Below are 17,554 nucleotides of genomic sequence, written 5' to 3'. Positions count from 1 at the left end.
TAGAATATATATTTAGGCAGCTTTCCATCAGCCATGCAGAAAGGTTTAAAAATCATTGCATGAATTATTAAAGATTTAAGAGATAATACAAACAGAGAAATGTATTATTTTGTAATGCAAATGCAAGTCCACACCACCAAACAGGGCTGCATATTAATATAACTTGTTTAAAATCAAAACAAAATTTGCTTATCAAAGCATCATGAATCAATTTCTGTGATCATCAGCAAACGACTCCAAACTTGGAAACAGCTCCGCCTAGTGTTTCATCCCTGATGAGACATGACAAAAGAGGCTTATTTGTAGAATTTAACCTGTATTGAGCATTCAGTTAAAGATGGACAAAACATAAAATATGAAAACCGTACACACAGCTATGTATGATCAAAAGCACGGTTGCAGTGAAAAAGCCAATAACATACTGACCTGACAAATAAAAGTAAGTTGCTCATGGCAGCAAGCATCCACCCATCCAATCATGTTCTCTTTGGAATCGTCCCTAAGAAGTTTTCCACAAAACCTGCTCCCTAGGTCCACTGGAAATGTTTGATGCCATGATGCATAGTCCACATATGGCCCAGCGGTCCACAGCCAGTGCGAACAAGTAAAGAGCATACTCCGTTCAAGCCCGATCCACACTCCATTGGGGATTCCTTTACCCTGCAGCATCTGTGTGATGTACTCTTGTGCTGTGGCATTTAAAATGTGCACCAAAGTCTGGTGGTGAATTCTGCAGTATCCTAGTGCGTCAATCCAGCTTTTTGACTCGTTTATATAGGTAAAGTGATCTGAAATAGACATGAAACTGAATCTCTGTCATTTTATTATGATATATTAATAAGGAAATATTAATATTTTGTTCTTTGCTAATTATTTAATATATTTGTTTCACGGGCTTGACATTCACTTTTTTGTCCACCAGCCACTGTGGCAAATGGTTTTCCAAAATTTCGAGCCACTCAGCATTGTCACTGGCCACAATTTTGACATTGATATACCATGTGGAAAACTGCCATAGATATTTTTTAATATTATCTCATAATTTGGCAGTAGGTGCTGTCACTTTAAGACCTGCTGCACGAATCCAGCATTTTGACATTATTTTGTGTGTATTTGACTGTTTAAGACCAATAAACAGTGAAAAAGAACCCAGTTTACTGAGAGGCCGCTTTATGTGCACGCACTTTAGGTGTGAGTAAAATTATGTGCAGAAATTCAAGCCCTGTAACACCAACAATTTTCATCAGGAGAAAATTAAACGAGTGAGTGAGGGGAGGCGGGTTTGTGTGTGGAGAGATGAGAGAGCAATAAATCTCAGCTGGTATTGTATATCTATTCTGCGGAAAAGGAAGCATTTCAGATATTTCAGTATCGATTATGTATCGAAAAATCTATATTTTTGACAACACTACATTGCACTTAGTTTATTATGCCTTTTTAAAAGACTACAAATTACAATTGAAAAATTTACATATTATAAATTCAACCCACCAAAGTGGCTTGTAGAAGTGACTGCGTTATACGCCACCGCATTTGCCGGGTTGGTGGGTGTTAAAGTCAAGCTGTGTTTGTTCTATAGTAACTGCTAAGTTTAACACATGTCTCAAATATGGTAAAACACGTTGCAAGATGTTTAAAAATCGCTGGAAAAATGTTGAAAGGTTTGCACATTGTTCAAAATAGGTAAATTTTCACGTACAAGAGACGGAAGAGTTGTTTCTTAGAGAACTGGTGGTAGAAACAGCAGCTGCAGACTTCACTTCTGTTGTTGAGCTTGTTTTTGCAGTTGTTGAAGATAAATTGTCATCTTTCAAAGACAATAATGATTAATGTTACATTAGTTTGATTTTTAAACAAGGACTAGTAATGTTCTGGATGGTACAGTGCAATGCCTGGTTCAGACTACAGTACACAATAGATTCTGCAATTTTGACTCCTAAATTCTTGCTGTGTCGTAGACAAAAACATGTCAAACTACACGTTGCTTCCAGACCAATCATCGCTCGCCATCTTTAACGATGTGTGTGATGTCATCGAGAATGCGGAAATAGCCACCGAAGCATCATGTTAGCTTAATGCTAATTCCAGTGCCTCTAAAACGATCACTCCATGAGTATAGATGACCATTGTCGTTTACGAATTACCACGACACCCTCGGGCTGCCAAAATCGGACGACATCGTGTAGTCTGAACCTGGCATAAATGGCCTAATTTTTATTCATGTTTTTGACTCACTTTGGCAGATGACACCAGCATCTTTATGATGATTACAGTTCTGTATGTCCCATCCATGTGATCTACATCTCTTTAGAGTAAGCTCATCCCCATAACAATTTACATTATTCATCCATATTGGTCCTGAGCCGTTCCCAAAAAAAGCACCTTTTTTTGCCTCAATCGCATCCCCACATCCCATCTCTCTACACACCACTGCAGCATCTCTGTCATCCCATCCATCATCACACACTGTTCCCCATGTTCCATTATGGAGAACCTCCACTCGTCCAGAACAGGAGCTGGAACCATTCTGCAATTGAATTTTGGCTAACAAACAAACAAGTCAGAAACAGGGTTAGTCTTATTCACACATCATAGGACGATCCTGAATATCATTCTAAATATAAAAGAATAGCAGAGTCCACACCGCAACTATAACAATAACGGCACAGAGAAACACTATTGTTGGAATCACTCTCAGAAAAGCCAATCAGAATGAATCCTGCTTTAAGTCACCTTGAATAAAAATCGACATTTCTTATTTTTTAATGAACATTGCAGTATTTATTAGAAATGATTTATCCATGCATTTATTTATTTATTCATGTGGCCTCGTAATCTTTAATCAAAATAACTTCTCCTCCCTCTTGCAGAAACATCAAGAGACATTTTCTCTTCTCTAATGACATGTTTACTGGCGTGAGGGCGGGGCAACCTGTACTCACATGAGATCGACCAATAGCATCCATAACCCTAAACATCTAATCATCCAATCAATTCCCCATGGACAAAATCAAGTAATTTTTTTTTGTTTGAAAAGTCGTTTCACTCGGATATACATCACAATATGGAAGAAATCGCAACTTCCGTTTCATGCTAACTTTAAAGAGCACTGCAGCAATCGCTTATAGTAAACAGAATGTTATCGATCTGTAGTTATCATTATAGTTATCGTTCTTCGTGTGTATGTGCCTTAATAAGACAGACATGATTTTGTTTTTATTCATTTGTTTGTATGTCATTAATATCAACTGTTAGAGATGCAGCAGTGTTATTAAAGTATTATATTAGTCAGAAGATATTATAAGACAGTATTTTTCACTTACCTCCACAGATAACACCAGCATCTTTTTCATGGCTGCAGTTCTGTTGAACTCTTCCACTTAATACACAGTCCTTCAGTGTAGACTCTGTTCCATTACATCTCACTTTATTCATCCACACATGCCCTGATCCTTGTCCGAAATAAGCTCCACTCTTTGCCTCTATCACATTCCCACAGCCCATCTCTCTACACACCACTGCAGCATCTGACAGATCCCAGCCATCATCACACACTGTTCCCCATATTCCATTGTGGCGCACCTCCACTCTTCCAGAACAAGAGTCACTGCCATTTTTCAATAAGACAGGAGCTAAAGCAATGCAGAAAATAAATGTATTTTTATGTTTATTAAGATGGGTTGATTAGACAATGTCATATTAAAATCATTGTTTAAAGTTTAATGACTCACGTTGACAGATGACTCCAGCACCTTTATAATTACTGCAGGAGGCACTTGCATTTGATCTGCATCTTTTTAAAGTAGATTCACTCCCAATACATTGTACATTATTCAACCACATCGGCCCTGATCCCTGGCCAAAATAAGCATGACTTGCACCTGCAACACTCCCACAGCCCATCTCTCTACACACCACTGCAGCATCTGACAGATCCCAGCCATCATCACACACTGTTCCCCATGTTCCATTATAGAGAACCTCCACTCGTCCAGAACAGGAGTTGTCTCCATTCACCAACCTGACAGATACTATCCATACAAATAATATAAAGACACAAATTAATTTTTTTGTGAATATTTGCCTTAATATTATCTTATTTGAAAAAGAACAATCACACATAGTGTTTGGAAGAACAAGACTGGTTCTGTGTATCTCTTTAGGGTCATTCCTTTAAAAGTAAAACGAACAATATTAAAACTATAAAAACTGTACACTTAAGTTCAGTGATTGTTTTTGACTCACCAGTGCACATGACTCCAGCATCTTCATGATGTCCACAGTCGTGTATTCCCCATCCTCTTGCCGTACAGTTCTTTAGTGAGGACTCAGTGCCAGTGCAGTTTACATCATCCATCCATATCTGTCCTGATCCTTGTCCAAAATAAGCAACACTCTTTGCCTCTATCACATTCCCACAGCCCATCTCTCTACACACCACTGCAGCATCTGACAGACCCCAGCCATCATCACACACTGTTCCCCATGTTCCATTATAGAGAACCTCCACTCGTCCAGAACAAGAGTTGTCACCCATTACCAACCTTACAGCTATTATACACACAAATAATATAAAGACACAAGTAAATTTTTGTTTTTCCGCACATATTTGTTTGCATTCTTTTAATTGAAAAAGAGCAATGACTTATGGCATTCGAAAGAAAAAGACCTTTAATTCAGGATTTCTTCTATTTAACTCTCTTGGGTCATTTCTTAAACAAAGAAAATGTACAATATTAAATTTGTGCTGCCTTCAACTATAAATGTTTTTAACTCACAGTTGCAAATGACTCCAGCATCTTCATGATGTCCACAGTTGTGTCTTCCCCATCCACTTGTCGTACAGTTCTTTAGTGAGGACTCAGTGCCAGTGCAGTTTACATCATCCATCCATATCTGTCCTGATCCTTGTCCAAAATAAGCAACACTCTTTGCCTCTATCACATTCCCACAGCCCATCTCTCTACACACCACTGCAGCATCTGACAGACCCCAGCCATCATCACACACTGTTCCCCATGTTCCATTATAGAGAACCTCCACTCGTCCAGAACAGGAGTCACTGCCATTTACCAACCTAATAAAGGCTAACATAAAAAAGAGTAAAGGGATCAGAAATGTTTATCTTTATTCAGTAAATGTAATATTTGCGTAGCTTTCATCCACCTTCACAGATGACTCCAGCGTCTTCATGATGTCCACAGTTGTGTCTTTCCCATCCACTTGTCCTACAGTTCTTTAGTGAGGACTCAGTGCCAGCGCAGTTTACATCATCCATCCATATCTGTCCTGATCCATGTCCAAAATAAGCAGCCCTCTTTGCCTCTCTAGCATCCCCACAGCCCATCTCTCTACACACCACTGCAGCATCTGACAGATCCCAGCCATCATCACACACTGTTCCCCACTGACCGTTGTAGAGAACCTCCACTCGTCCAGAACAGGAGTCACTGCCATTCACCAGTCTGATTTCATCTGTAGTGGCAATTGTATAACCAATACATGCTATAGAGTCAAAGATCCAAATTATTATTTTTTCAATAGGCTATTAAATAGTTAAAAAAAAAACTATAATTCATAGTTCTGAGAAATTTAAGCTTTCACTGTGCTAAAAATGTACCATTGACCAAGAATTGTTTCAGTGTGTATCATGAATTCTCTTACCCAGAAGCAGAAAGAATTGCATAAACCACAGCATAGCGTCTAGAAATATAATAGACATGATATTCATGTTAATCCTCACACAAAACTTTAATTGCTTTGTCTTATTTTCTAAACTGCTTTCTCAATTAATAAGAATATCAATCTACTGTATTTAATCTATAGCATTTTAATACACATTTTACACTGTATAGACAAGCAACTGAATGCAAATTATGAGCATAATATGTGTGGTTCATTCAAACAGACATACATGTAAATATGTAACATGATGAGGTTATACTTTATATCGATGGTCCACTTTATACATTCTACTAAGTAACTTTGAAACTACATGTCAAGCAGTCATTAGAGTATTAGTAGATTGTCTGCTTAATATATGCTAACACTTTGTTTTGATGGTCACCAACAGACATTCTACTGAATATAAGTATCTTTACAACGTGTTAACTTATTCTACTAACCAGAAACCTAACACAATATCCCTAACAGTCTACCACAATCTACTTATACTCATGACATAGTTGCAACGTTACTTAGTTTGTAGAATGTCTTAAATGGACCATCGAAATAAAATGTAACCTGATTTTATCCTGTATCAATAATGAGATAATCAGATAATGCTGAATATCAGAAAACATGACACAAAATCCACAAATGAAAATGTTATAGTAATCTATCGCTTACACTCTTAAAAATAAAGGTTCTTTATTTTCATCTATCCTTTAACTATGTGATAAGAAGTGAATGTTACAGAAAAAAAATTCTACAACATTTTAAATTGCTGTTTATTCTAAATATTTATGAGACAATTGTCTAATTGAGTATTTCTAATTGTATTGTCATATTGTAATCGAATATACATTACAGTACACTGTGTATATTGTCCAAAGTATAGACACATTTTAACAATAACCCCTCTAATCTATCATCTATATATAAGCATAGCCAGCTATATAAAATATATCACAAAATAAAAAAAAACAAGTAATTAAATTTACAAACATATAAAATTTGATATTACTATTACCTGCTAAATGGTTCTCTTCTTCATCTTCGACTGAGCCGGTCTTTTTGAAAAGTGCTGTAGACATGGATATGTTTTATCAGCTGATTTAAAAAAACAAATATATTTGTTAAACAAAATTTTACCTACTAACATGTGGTTTACCACATAATACCAAGATACAGCAGTTTGCATGATGTATGGCCTATTTTGTTTAGAAGATAAGATCAAACAATGAGCCTGTGTGTCTATGGAAGTTTTTTTTTACTTTGGAAAGTCATTACCATACAGCAGTATTGGGAAAATTATTCACTTCTAAAGTAAAACATTTTACAGATTAAATGTAAATGTGATGATGTCACCTCCTGAATTTTTTAGAATTTTAATTGGTTGTAGAATGCAGTTGTCAATCAACTGTGTGCACAAAAGAGAAGTGTATGTTGTCAAGGGGAGAATGAGTTGCTTTATAATTTATAGATGTTTGTTAATGGTCTTAAATACAATATTGTTGTGTATCGATGATGCATTAGGAAATGAGCACTGAATTAAATATCCACTCCATAAATCAAATGAACCGGTTATTTTGTTAGATTTACTTGTACTCATTTGAACAAATAACAAATATAATTCACGGTAACACTTTACAATAACAGGGCATGAATAATCATGTACTAATACCTGAATTAATAGTTACTTCAACATGAACTCATGATTAGTGAAGATATGAATTAATCATGAACCAATGAAGAGTTATCCTTAACTACGACAGGAGTCATAATGATTCATGCATGAATAACAGCAGCCTTAAACATGTTAGTACATATTTGATAGTTAATGCATTAATTAACGTATGGGGGTAAACTAAGTCAATCAGGCTCCGTAAGAATAAATAAGAAGTAATGTAAATTTGAATTAAATATAATTTAATACTGCCATAATTTAAACTGTAATATCATAATATTCCATCTGCAGCTTTGTGACAAATAATTGGAATGGCACATGATTATGTAGTCATTAATTGCACAGATCCGGCTAACCAAACGTGGAAAATAAACAAATAACTTTCTTTTTTTGATTTTTTTACCTTTATTTATCCAGGTAAACTGTTTGAGACCACTTCTCATTTACAAACATGACCCGGCCAAGAGGCTACAGAAATAAATAGAAACATACTGTACAACTGTACATAGTCATACATGACACATAGAACAAGCAATTAAAATAAGAGAGGTAGACAGCAAAGGAAGAAAAAAAAGAAGAAGAACAAAAAAACGAATAAAGTGCTTAAGTATGTGCATATAAATTTGGTTCAGGATTGTCAGCAGGGACAAAAGTCAACTATGTTGTTTTGGAGGTTCTGCTTAAAGGTGGAGGTTGGGATCAGAGACGTAAGTTTCAGGATTCATTTTGTATTATGATCAGAAGGCATTACGTCCAAAGCTAGTAGAAGTGGGGTGGGGGTGTTATCCAAAATTCGCAAATCAAAAGTAGATGAGAAGAGATGTCAAAGAAATCATTAGAAAAAATCAACAAGAGATGCATTTTTTTCATTTAATTTAATTACCTTGTTTGTATTTACTAAAGTTTCTCCTTCACCATCATTCTGTGTGTGTGTGTGTGTGTTGCATCCTGTTCGCCTGTCATTTGGACTATTGTATAAAGCTTTGCGTTGGAAACCCCCTCTTCATCTGTTTACCTTCAACTACCCGTGACACTTCTTTAGCTCATGTCTGACCAACATTGCCTCCTGAAGTCTTATCCATTAGCCTCAAACCTTTACAATACCGCCATAACTGATTGGTGATAAAAAGCAATTAAAATATTGAAGCAATAAAATACATACTTTTTGCCTTATATTTATTTATTATATTTAGCTGCAAATAATGATAGTTGTTTATTTTGCGGAATCTGTAAAAATAGGCTTTTTATCTCCTGAACATGATGCTGTAGTCCTCAGTGTTGTGTGAGTCCACAGCAAAGACGTCCGAAGCACTTTCTGTACTGCTGCCTGACCTGGGCAAGAATGAGATGAGAGTTCATTATGAGATCAATTTAACCAGCTAACCATGTTTAACTGTAAAGTAGAAAAATAATAATTAAGCACCTAGTTCACTTAATGTAAATTAAGATCATGAGAAATAAGAAATGTGCTTACTGCTACAGTAGTATGACATGAATGAACTCATGAACCAAAATGGAATTTGTTTATAAAAATCTCAGTTTACGTAAGGCCAAACAAAGCGGTTTTGGTTTTGCCTTTGCATCCAAACACACCACGACATGATGACAACACTACAATTCACAAAAGCATCCCCTTCTTTCTTTGCGTTTGCTTTTGGCCAGGCATTATGCTAATGTTTCACATTGTGACGTAGACGTTTGAGGAAGTAATATCTGGACTTCGATCGAGGTGTTTTAGGCAGGTTTCGAGTTCTCTGTTAGATAGAATAAATCTGTTTTTTGGGATACTATGAGCTTTGTAACTTTGCAGATCGTATACATGCACAAAAGAAAAGGAAAACATTAAAAAGCATCAATTGACCCCATTAAGAGAATAGATTTGCATTTTCAGAAGTAATTGCTAATGCTTTATTTTTCTTCCGTATACTGTTTTGGAGACAGAACGTGAAATGTTTTTTTTCTTCTATGGAGCAGAATGATTCAATGGCTGAACTCATTACTGAGGACAAAATGGAAAACAGCTTGAGAAAGCCGGGCCTAAAAGTTTGAAGTATAGTTTTCAAGCTTGGAGACATTCTACTGTATTTCTGTTTTACAGTAATTGTTTGGAGTTTGAAGATTCTTGGCTCATTTGAACATTCCACCACAGAAAGGAAATGGAATAGCAATAGCAACTGTAATAGTCGTTCATATTCAGTTTTTTAAAATGGAATATGATAGTAAATTGAGTGATGTCTGACCTCATTATTCAGGACACAATAGATCAGGAAGATGAAGGTTCCCTGCTGGGAGTTTAAGATCAGGAAGAGGATCTCCAGCTCTTCACTGCCATTAACGAAGAAACCCAGAATCCAGGAGCAACCAAGAACCACAAACTGAGCCAGTGTTTTAAATGCCATAATCCTGCAGAGAAAGAAGAAGTTAATGCGTCCCTATTGAATATATATTTATATTTTCTCTGAAGTGTTAAATCTGAATGTTTGATACTTGGTTTGTTTCATCTGTGAAATTTCTGCGTTCAGATTTTTGAGAGTTGAGTTCAGTCTGATGATGATGCTGATGAAGAGAATCATGTTCATCTGAAAAGTAGAAAAGTAAAAAAAAAAAAAAAATCAACTTGTTTTCTCTTTAATATAAAAAAAAAATCATGTGAAATAAAAAATGTGCTTACTGATAGTATGACACCAACTGGACCCAGAAAACTCCAGATAAAACCTTTATCCATTTCAATCCAACAGCTGTTTAGAGGAAAACACAATTATAATAACTGAATGAATTTAGTTTTGACTATTAAAATATTAAGATTTGAATCTCGTCTGTGACGTTCTTACAGCTCGTGTAATAATGTATTTTTATCAGATAGCAGAAATGTCACAAGCGTCTTTATTTTCATTCAAAACAAATTAACTTAAAAATAAACTATAGCAACAACAACAACTCACTGTTCGCTGCCGTAGCCTTTCGGAACCAGCCCGACAGACACGCTCACCACAACCAGAGCAACCGTATATCCAATCACACACAGGAATCCATTGCTAAGCACCTCCCTCTTTTTGGAGCTGATCCGTGATAGGTTCGTCACGCAGATGAAGAGCAGCACAGCTTCAATGAACATCCACACAAAGCCAGAGAGAAAGAGGAAGTGCAGAACACCTGATATCACATCACACAGCACCTGGAGAGCATGAGAGGCGGTTATGATGGTTCTCAGTGAGGGTGTGCAGAGCTGTTGGGCTCCTTCATCAATCTCACCTGCTGAGGGTGTATGAGGCTCAGGAACTGTTGTGTGAGCAGGAACAGAAGGTGAGCCAACAGTAGAGTTATGCAGATGTTGACTCGAGCCACATTATTCACTCCAGGACTCCACTGACATAGGGCAAAGGTCAACAGGGCCAAACCGAAGAACACCAGCCCAACAATCACACACACCAAATTCAACCGCTCCAGCAGTGAGTCGCTCTGAGAAAACATTGCAGAGTATGAGTGCCAAATCTGAGCAGTTCTTGAATGTTGACCATCTACTATAGATTGCATTTGAATTCTGCTAGTGCGTTTAATGTTTCAATCTTTGAAGGAGGTTTTACTTGTTCTCTTTTTGGTGATGAGGGCGGGTTTAATGGGGATTGCATGATGAGAGCGAATGTCGACAGATGAACACAGGAACACACTGTGAAACTGCTGTTGGTCTTTAAAACAGAACAACCATCTACAACCCATTCACTGGCATTCCAGTACACACAGGACAGAGAACCATTGGGGTCGAGCTCCTGCAAAAAGAAGAAAGAACATGCAGAAAATATTACAACACTGAATATTAGATGTTGTCAGGGTTGGACGAAAACACATTTCAGTCTCTCACTCTGATGTGTTTGAGGGTGAAGTTGACTGGTTTGGTGAGTTCAGTTTTGGTGGTTTTGGGAAGAGTTACTAAGATCACAGTGGACATCATCGTTTTGTTATTTGGTGTGTTGAAGAAGTCGGGCTTCAGTAGATTCTCCAATTTGTTGTAGCTCAAGAACGCCACAGAAGCAGATTCTGCGTGACAGAAACAGAAGCTTACATGCTACCCTTTGGTAAAACAACTAAAAAAAAATAAAAAAAGGTATGACATCTCTTTCTATGATTCTTTTAAAAGTTGAATCAAATTAAAATATTTCGAATACTTTCATTGTTGTTCCTGGCGATCCCAATGAGATCGATCTCCACAGAAGAATTTGTTGTGTCAAGTTGAGGTATTTTATCTAAGGTGACATTTGGTCCAACCATGAAGACTTGTCCCTCTGATTAAAAAAAAAAAATACAAGCAGTTATGGGCTATATTTATTTATTTGCAATTTTTTTAATGAAAGACCAATTCAATCATTCAATTTGCACAAATGACAAATAAATAAAATGAATATTCACTATTCAGAACCAAAATGACCTTAAAATCAAATGCTGTTGTTGATTATTACCATAAACTGCACTGACTTTCTGTTTTTATCATTTGAGTGTTTGTTAAATGTCTTGTGAATGTTGATTGCTCTATGCTCAAGGCAGCAAAAATTCACAAAACAAAAAGATTTTTCAAGATTAGTGTTTTTTTAGAACATTTCTACCATATGACAGATGACTTTGCACCAAAATACTGTCATTTGACTTCAAAAACAAAAGATAACGGCAGTTTTTTCTGTTCTCAGTTATATCTCTGTACAATTATAGTTACTGTAGCTGCATTTATCATTGTTGCTGTCTGCCACCATGTGACCCGCCACTGCTCCCTGCTCTATATACTGTGAAGTCCCTGATATCATATATAATCTGAGATTCATCAATAATTGTTTCTCCACTCACCTACAGCAGCAAGAGTAAAACTGACATTGTCACTTGTGTCTGTCGGCTGCACCAATGTAGATATGAGTTTCTCACTGGTTTTTAACATGAGGTTTCCATAGGAGGCTAGTTCAGTTTGGTTGGCTGATGATGATGATGTCTCTAAAATCTTCTCTGAAGCATTGAAGGCCATAGTCAAAAAGTTGGTTACTGCCTAATTGATTGATCAGATAAATACAGTTACTATAAATGTCAAGAGAGTCAATAAGACATAACTGTCAATCAATCGACACATATTTGATTTTTTTATTCTTTTTTCTATTTAAGACTTACAGCCACAGAAAGCACTTGCCCTTGCGCTGTAATGTTCTCCATCTGCTCAAGAAGATTTTGGAAACATCCTCCAGAGGTCTGACCCTGAAATCACAATTGAGCTTTAAACTGTATAAAACTGACTCTGTGATTTTAATCATGTTTTACAAGCAAAATGTAGTTTGTGCACAGAACCATCCAGAATAAATAGAAAATCAAATATTTTGAATATATCTACAATGCAGAAACTCAACTTACATCGCATGGCAGTATACTAAAACCTGCAATGACAGAAATCAGCATTAAGACAATAATAAAACAGAACTGTAAATGAAAATTCAGCAGGGTTAGATAAATCTATGGAAAAATAACCAATATCAGAAAGTTCTCATATCCATTTGTACCATGTTTTATTTATTTTGAACATTCTGTTAAGACCACAGTATACGTGTGGAAGTCAGCGTTTTCTCTCTTACTTACAGATTGTTATGATGTTGCTTCATTAGGAAGTGGCCCATAAAGCAACTACATGTCAGCAAGAATTCAATGGGGCTATGTAGAATGAAACCCTTGTTATTAGCGACACCGGTGGCCGTTAATTGAAAACAGCAGTTGAGAAAGCATCTGATCATAGCGATGTGGAGATGTTTGCACAATCTCTGCGAATCATCGGCATCATGATTTTTTATTGATGATGAATCAATCATGATTCAGTTTGATTCAATTTATTGATTTTGACATTTTATTGATGTAATGTAATTTGTTTGAATGTGTGTCAATGTGTTTCTTGACTGATACTGTATATTGTCATATTATCCTTTTGTGTTGTATATTGTCATATTATCCTTTTGTGTTGTATATTGTCATATTATCCTTTTGTGTTGTTGTCTTCCTGCCTCAGGACTACAGATGAAAATTAGTATTTATGCTCCAATCTTGGCTCATTTACAGTCTTTACAGGAGTGTAAGATTGTTCATTAATGTGCACTGTCCCGAATAAATAAATAAATAAAATTATGACAGAGGTAATCAAAATTACACTCTTATGATAGTTTGATTTTAAAGTATATTTGAGATTATAGGCTATATCTGGCTGTTAGACTATAGTTTGAATTAATCCTTTTTCTTTGCATAGCTCATTGACATTACACTTACTGTACATAATGGCTCTTTCTGCATTATATTAAACACTGCATAAGCATTAGTTTCATGTCATAGAAGGGAAAAGAGGCTCTCGAGCGGCCATAAACGTCACATCCTTTTCATTTTCCCTGGTGAAACGTCCTTCACAAAAAAATGAGTCTACATGCTTTCATTTTTTTATTTGACAAACTAGAAAGTTGGGGAGGTCTCGTTGTTAAAGTTTTGTTACAAGCTGTTCACACATTGGGAACAAACAAAACGCTTAATACATAAATATGCTTATATAGCATCTTTAAAGGGTTAGTTCGCCCATTTAAGACATGAAGTTGTATGCAATCCTTACCAGCACTATAGTGCATACACACTGACCCACTCTGTTGTGCTGTTTGACGTTGACAGCAGCGCGGATTGATAGAAATGGATAGAAAATAGTGCCGATTAAAACTGAGGTATGAATTTTGACCGGCGTGTTTTTTGTGTGGTAAATTAATCAAGCTTTGAAACGCAAATCATTTTTTCACGTAAAAACGCACAGTTTTGTGGCCCCGGAAAATAACCGGGAGTACTTTATTGAAAAACTTCCAGCGGCCAGAACTCTGACCAGCGAGGTGACAACAGAGTGGGTCAGTGTGTATGCACTATAGTGCTGGTAAGGATTGCATACAACTTCATGTCTTAAATGGGCGAACTAACCCTTTAAACACAGTATAGATTAGTAGCAATCAGAATGAAAAAAGTAACGCTTAAAAATAAACTAATGCGGCCATGAGTGTGGTTGGCAGTGGATGAGCCAGTGGGATCAGACTACATTACCAGCAGAGGTTGTCCCTGGTCTGACTGTTGTACCGGTGCTGCTGATGTTAGTAACAGCTGAAAAAATAATGACCGATGAATAACAATGAATCAACAACCAAACAAATAATACTGAAGCATACAAAGGGCACATGTAAATATATTTTCCAGCACATATGAAATAATGGCCACTGTTAACTCATAAAAATTCCTGAGTCAGTAGGGCGCTGACAAATCTACTGCTTGGGCACCAAATTATTCTGACAAAATTCAAAAGCCAGTTCCAGTCCTTCATGTTTGAACCCCATTACGTTAAGTAGCTTGATAAATGCAGATGAGTTCTTTCAACAAAAATGATAACTAATGTGGCCATGAGTGCATTGTAAAACCTAACAGTAATATTTACTCAATTAAATTGAGTTCACTGCACTCAAATAACACTTAAACTTGAAGTGGCTTGAATGACTGAAACAGAACTCAAACTGAATGAGTTATAGAACATTTCTAGATCCCAGAATGATAATTGAATAATAATTGTATAGTTAAAGGGATAGTTCACTTTGAATTTTTAAAAAAAATATGTTTTAGCTTACCTCAAGGGCATCCAAGATGTAGGTGTCTTTGTTTCCACCACCTCAAAGAGCATGCACAGAGAAGTCCAAATTAAACACGATTTAATGACTCGTAAATGTAAGTACACATTGATGGCCTAAGACACGAAACGAGTGGTTTGTGTGAGAAAATGAACAGTATTTAAATCGTTTTTACCTCTTGTAACCACAGCCACGTCCAAGTGATCTGAGGGCGCGGGCGCTTCGGTCTGTGCGTTACAAGAGGTAAAAACGATATAAATACTGTTTGTTTTCTCACACAAACGGCTCGTTTCGTGTCTTAGGCCATCAATGTGTACTAACATTTACGAGTCATTAAATCATGTTTAATTTGGACTTCTCTGTGCATGCTCTTAGAGGTGGTGACCATAGACCTGCATTATATGACTGACAAACAAGAACGGTTTGACCTAAAAATATCAAAATTGAAACTACTGCGGAAACAAAGACACCTACATCTTGGATGCCCTTGAGGTAAGCTAAAACATATCAAAAATTAATTTCAAAATGAACTATCCCTTTAAGTTAATTAATCATCAATTAAGTGATGATTGATCATTAGTGATGAACACCTGCTGTTAACAAGCAGAATCACTGACGGAAAGAGAAACACAAGAAATACAAGGTTTAAGGTCACCATGATGGAGATCAGCGTTTGCTTTAGTTGGTCTCTTGACCCTTGACGTTTGAGTACAAGTTTGTCTTTGGCTGCTGTAATTGAGCGTTTATGAAACATTTGTTATGGCACACAATTCAAGGATAAGTATGATCGGGTGATGATGGTCAAAGTTTGATGATGACAATCATCACTTAATGACTTGAATCACTGATCTCATTCAGAGTCTAATCTCTGATTATATTATTAGTTGTATTCGAAACTAGATTCTACAACATAAGAACTAGCAATGTTATGACAATCAGATAGTATGAAGGATTTTACAGAAAATGTAATTCATTACCAAAACTAACACAGATATCAAGAACCAACATATGAATCTCACCAATGGTGACCATTAAAAAACGATTCATACTGCAATGCATGCTGGGTACTACCATAATACAAACTTTATCAATGACTCCCAGCATGCATTGCAGCATGAATCGTTTTTTTTAATGGTCACCATTGTTAAGATTCATATAGTGATTCTTGTTGTCTGTGTAAGTCAGCATGATACCATAGAGGTTTTTAAAATCTGACTGTAACAACAATGGGCCTTACAGCAGAATCACAGTTCTTTTATAATGAATAATACAAGTTATATATCACCTGTTTAATCAGAGATTATTCTCTAGAAAAGATCAGAGAATCAAGACACCAAATGATGATTCATCATTCCATAAATCCTCATCAAAAAACAACCACATGCTCATTTTCTTTTGGCTTTGTGCCATAACAAATGTGTTATATAAACACTCAGTTACAGCAGCCAGAGGAAAAACTGGTGTTATAAAGTCAAGGGTCAAGAGCCCAAATAAAGCAAACACTGACCACTATCATGGTGTCTTTAAATGAAACTCAATAAATCATCTTCATCTAAACCTCTGTTCATTCACAATAACAACTTCTGTAGACGCATGATAAAAGTCAAACTGGTTAGTAATAAGTGAAGCTGGTAATGCTGTTTGTGGAGTTGTTCAATCCTCCTCTGCTGAGATCTTGAGTGATTTAAACATATTTTATCTTCAGTTGATTTCATCTAATGTTGTGGTTGGAAGTCAGTTGTAGTTCTTGTGTTTCTCTTTCCTTCAGTGATTCTGCTTGTTAACAGCAGGTGTTCATCACTAATGTTCAACAATCACTTAATTAATCACTTAATTGATCACTTAATTTCTTGACTGCAATATCTACTTTTAGTGACCTCAACTGAAATCATTTCAGAGTACTTATAACTATTGCTTTTTATAAACTTAAATGAATTGAGGCAATCAGTTTCCTCAAATGAAATGAGTTAGCTTAACTCATTGGATTTGACTTTGTGTGTGATATTGTGAGCTAGCAGTAACTGCAAGTGCTCTGAGTTCATTTAAAGTTTGTCATTTCACTGTTTTTACTCAATAAAATGAAGTTTCAGCTATATACAGTATTAAATGCAGTGTAAAGTTTAATTGTGTTTTAAGAAATATTATTGTTTTAGTGAACTCGGTTAAAATAAGTTCAGAGTACTCATAACTATTGTTTTTTATAAACTTAAATGAATTGAGGCAATCGGTCTCCTCAAATGAAATGAGTTAGCTTAACTTGTTGGGTTTTACAGTGTGTGGTTGGCAGTGGATGAGCCAGTGGGATCAGACTACATTACCAGCAGAGGTTGTCCATGGTCTGACTGTTGTACCCGTGTTGCTGATGTTAGTAACAGCTGAAAAAACAATGAATCAACAAACAAACAAATAATACTGAAGCATACAAAGGGCACATGCAAATATATTTTCCAGCACAGTATGAAATAATGACCACTGTTTACACATAAAAATTCCTGAGTCAGTAGGGCGCTGACAAATCTACTGCTTGGGCACCAAATTATTCTGACAAAATTCA

The 17,554-nt window shown here is 36.1% G+C and overlaps 2 protein-coding genes across 2 annotated transcripts; both read right to left on the bottom strand.

The window, feature by feature from the left end:
• Nucleotides 1-266: 266 nt before the first annotated feature.
• Nucleotides 267-5,951, bottom strand: LOC130069548 (deleted in malignant brain tumors 1 protein-like). Its single transcript, XM_056233458.1, has 10 exons — nt 5,665-5,951; nt 5,167-5,505; nt 4,779-5,087; nt 4,246-4,551; nt 3,732-4,031; nt 3,324-3,632; nt 2,236-2,544; nt 1,700-1,807; nt 427-689; nt 267-272 (listed from the first exon to the last, which is right to left on the bottom strand). Exons 1-10 carry the CDS (start codon nt 5,729-5,731, stop codon nt 267-269), a joined length of 2,316 nt encoding a protein of 771 aa, XP_056089433.1. The 5' UTR covers nt 5,732-5,951.
• Nucleotides 5,952-8,506: 2,555 nt separating this feature from the next.
• Nucleotides 8,507-16,516, bottom strand: LOC130069547 (adhesion G protein-coupled receptor E3-like). Its single transcript, XM_056233457.1, has 12 exons — nt 16,508-16,516; nt 12,500-12,577; nt 12,182-12,374; nt 11,512-11,628; nt 11,208-11,383; nt 10,933-11,115; nt 10,601-10,807; nt 10,291-10,523; nt 10,020-10,086; nt 9,836-9,927; nt 9,589-9,751; nt 8,507-8,680 (listed from the first exon to the last, which is right to left on the bottom strand). The coding sequence occupies exons 1-12, from the start codon at nt 16,514-16,516 to the stop codon at nt 8,621-8,623; spliced, it is 1,578 nt and encodes a 525-aa protein (XP_056089432.1). The 3' UTR covers nt 8,507-8,620.
• Between the last annotated feature and the right edge of the window lie 1,038 nt (nt 16,517-17,554).

The sequence above is a fragment of the Rhinichthys klamathensis genome, unplaced genomic scaffold (genome assembly GCF_029890125.1).
Source record: "Rhinichthys klamathensis goyatoka isolate OS25496 unplaced genomic scaffold, OSU_Roscu_1.1 h1tg000370l_1, whole genome shotgun sequence".
NCBI classification, from domain to species: domain Eukaryota; kingdom Metazoa; phylum Chordata; class Actinopteri; order Cypriniformes; family Leuciscidae; genus Rhinichthys; species Rhinichthys klamathensis.
This window is presented reverse-complemented; position numbering and strand designations above follow the sequence as displayed.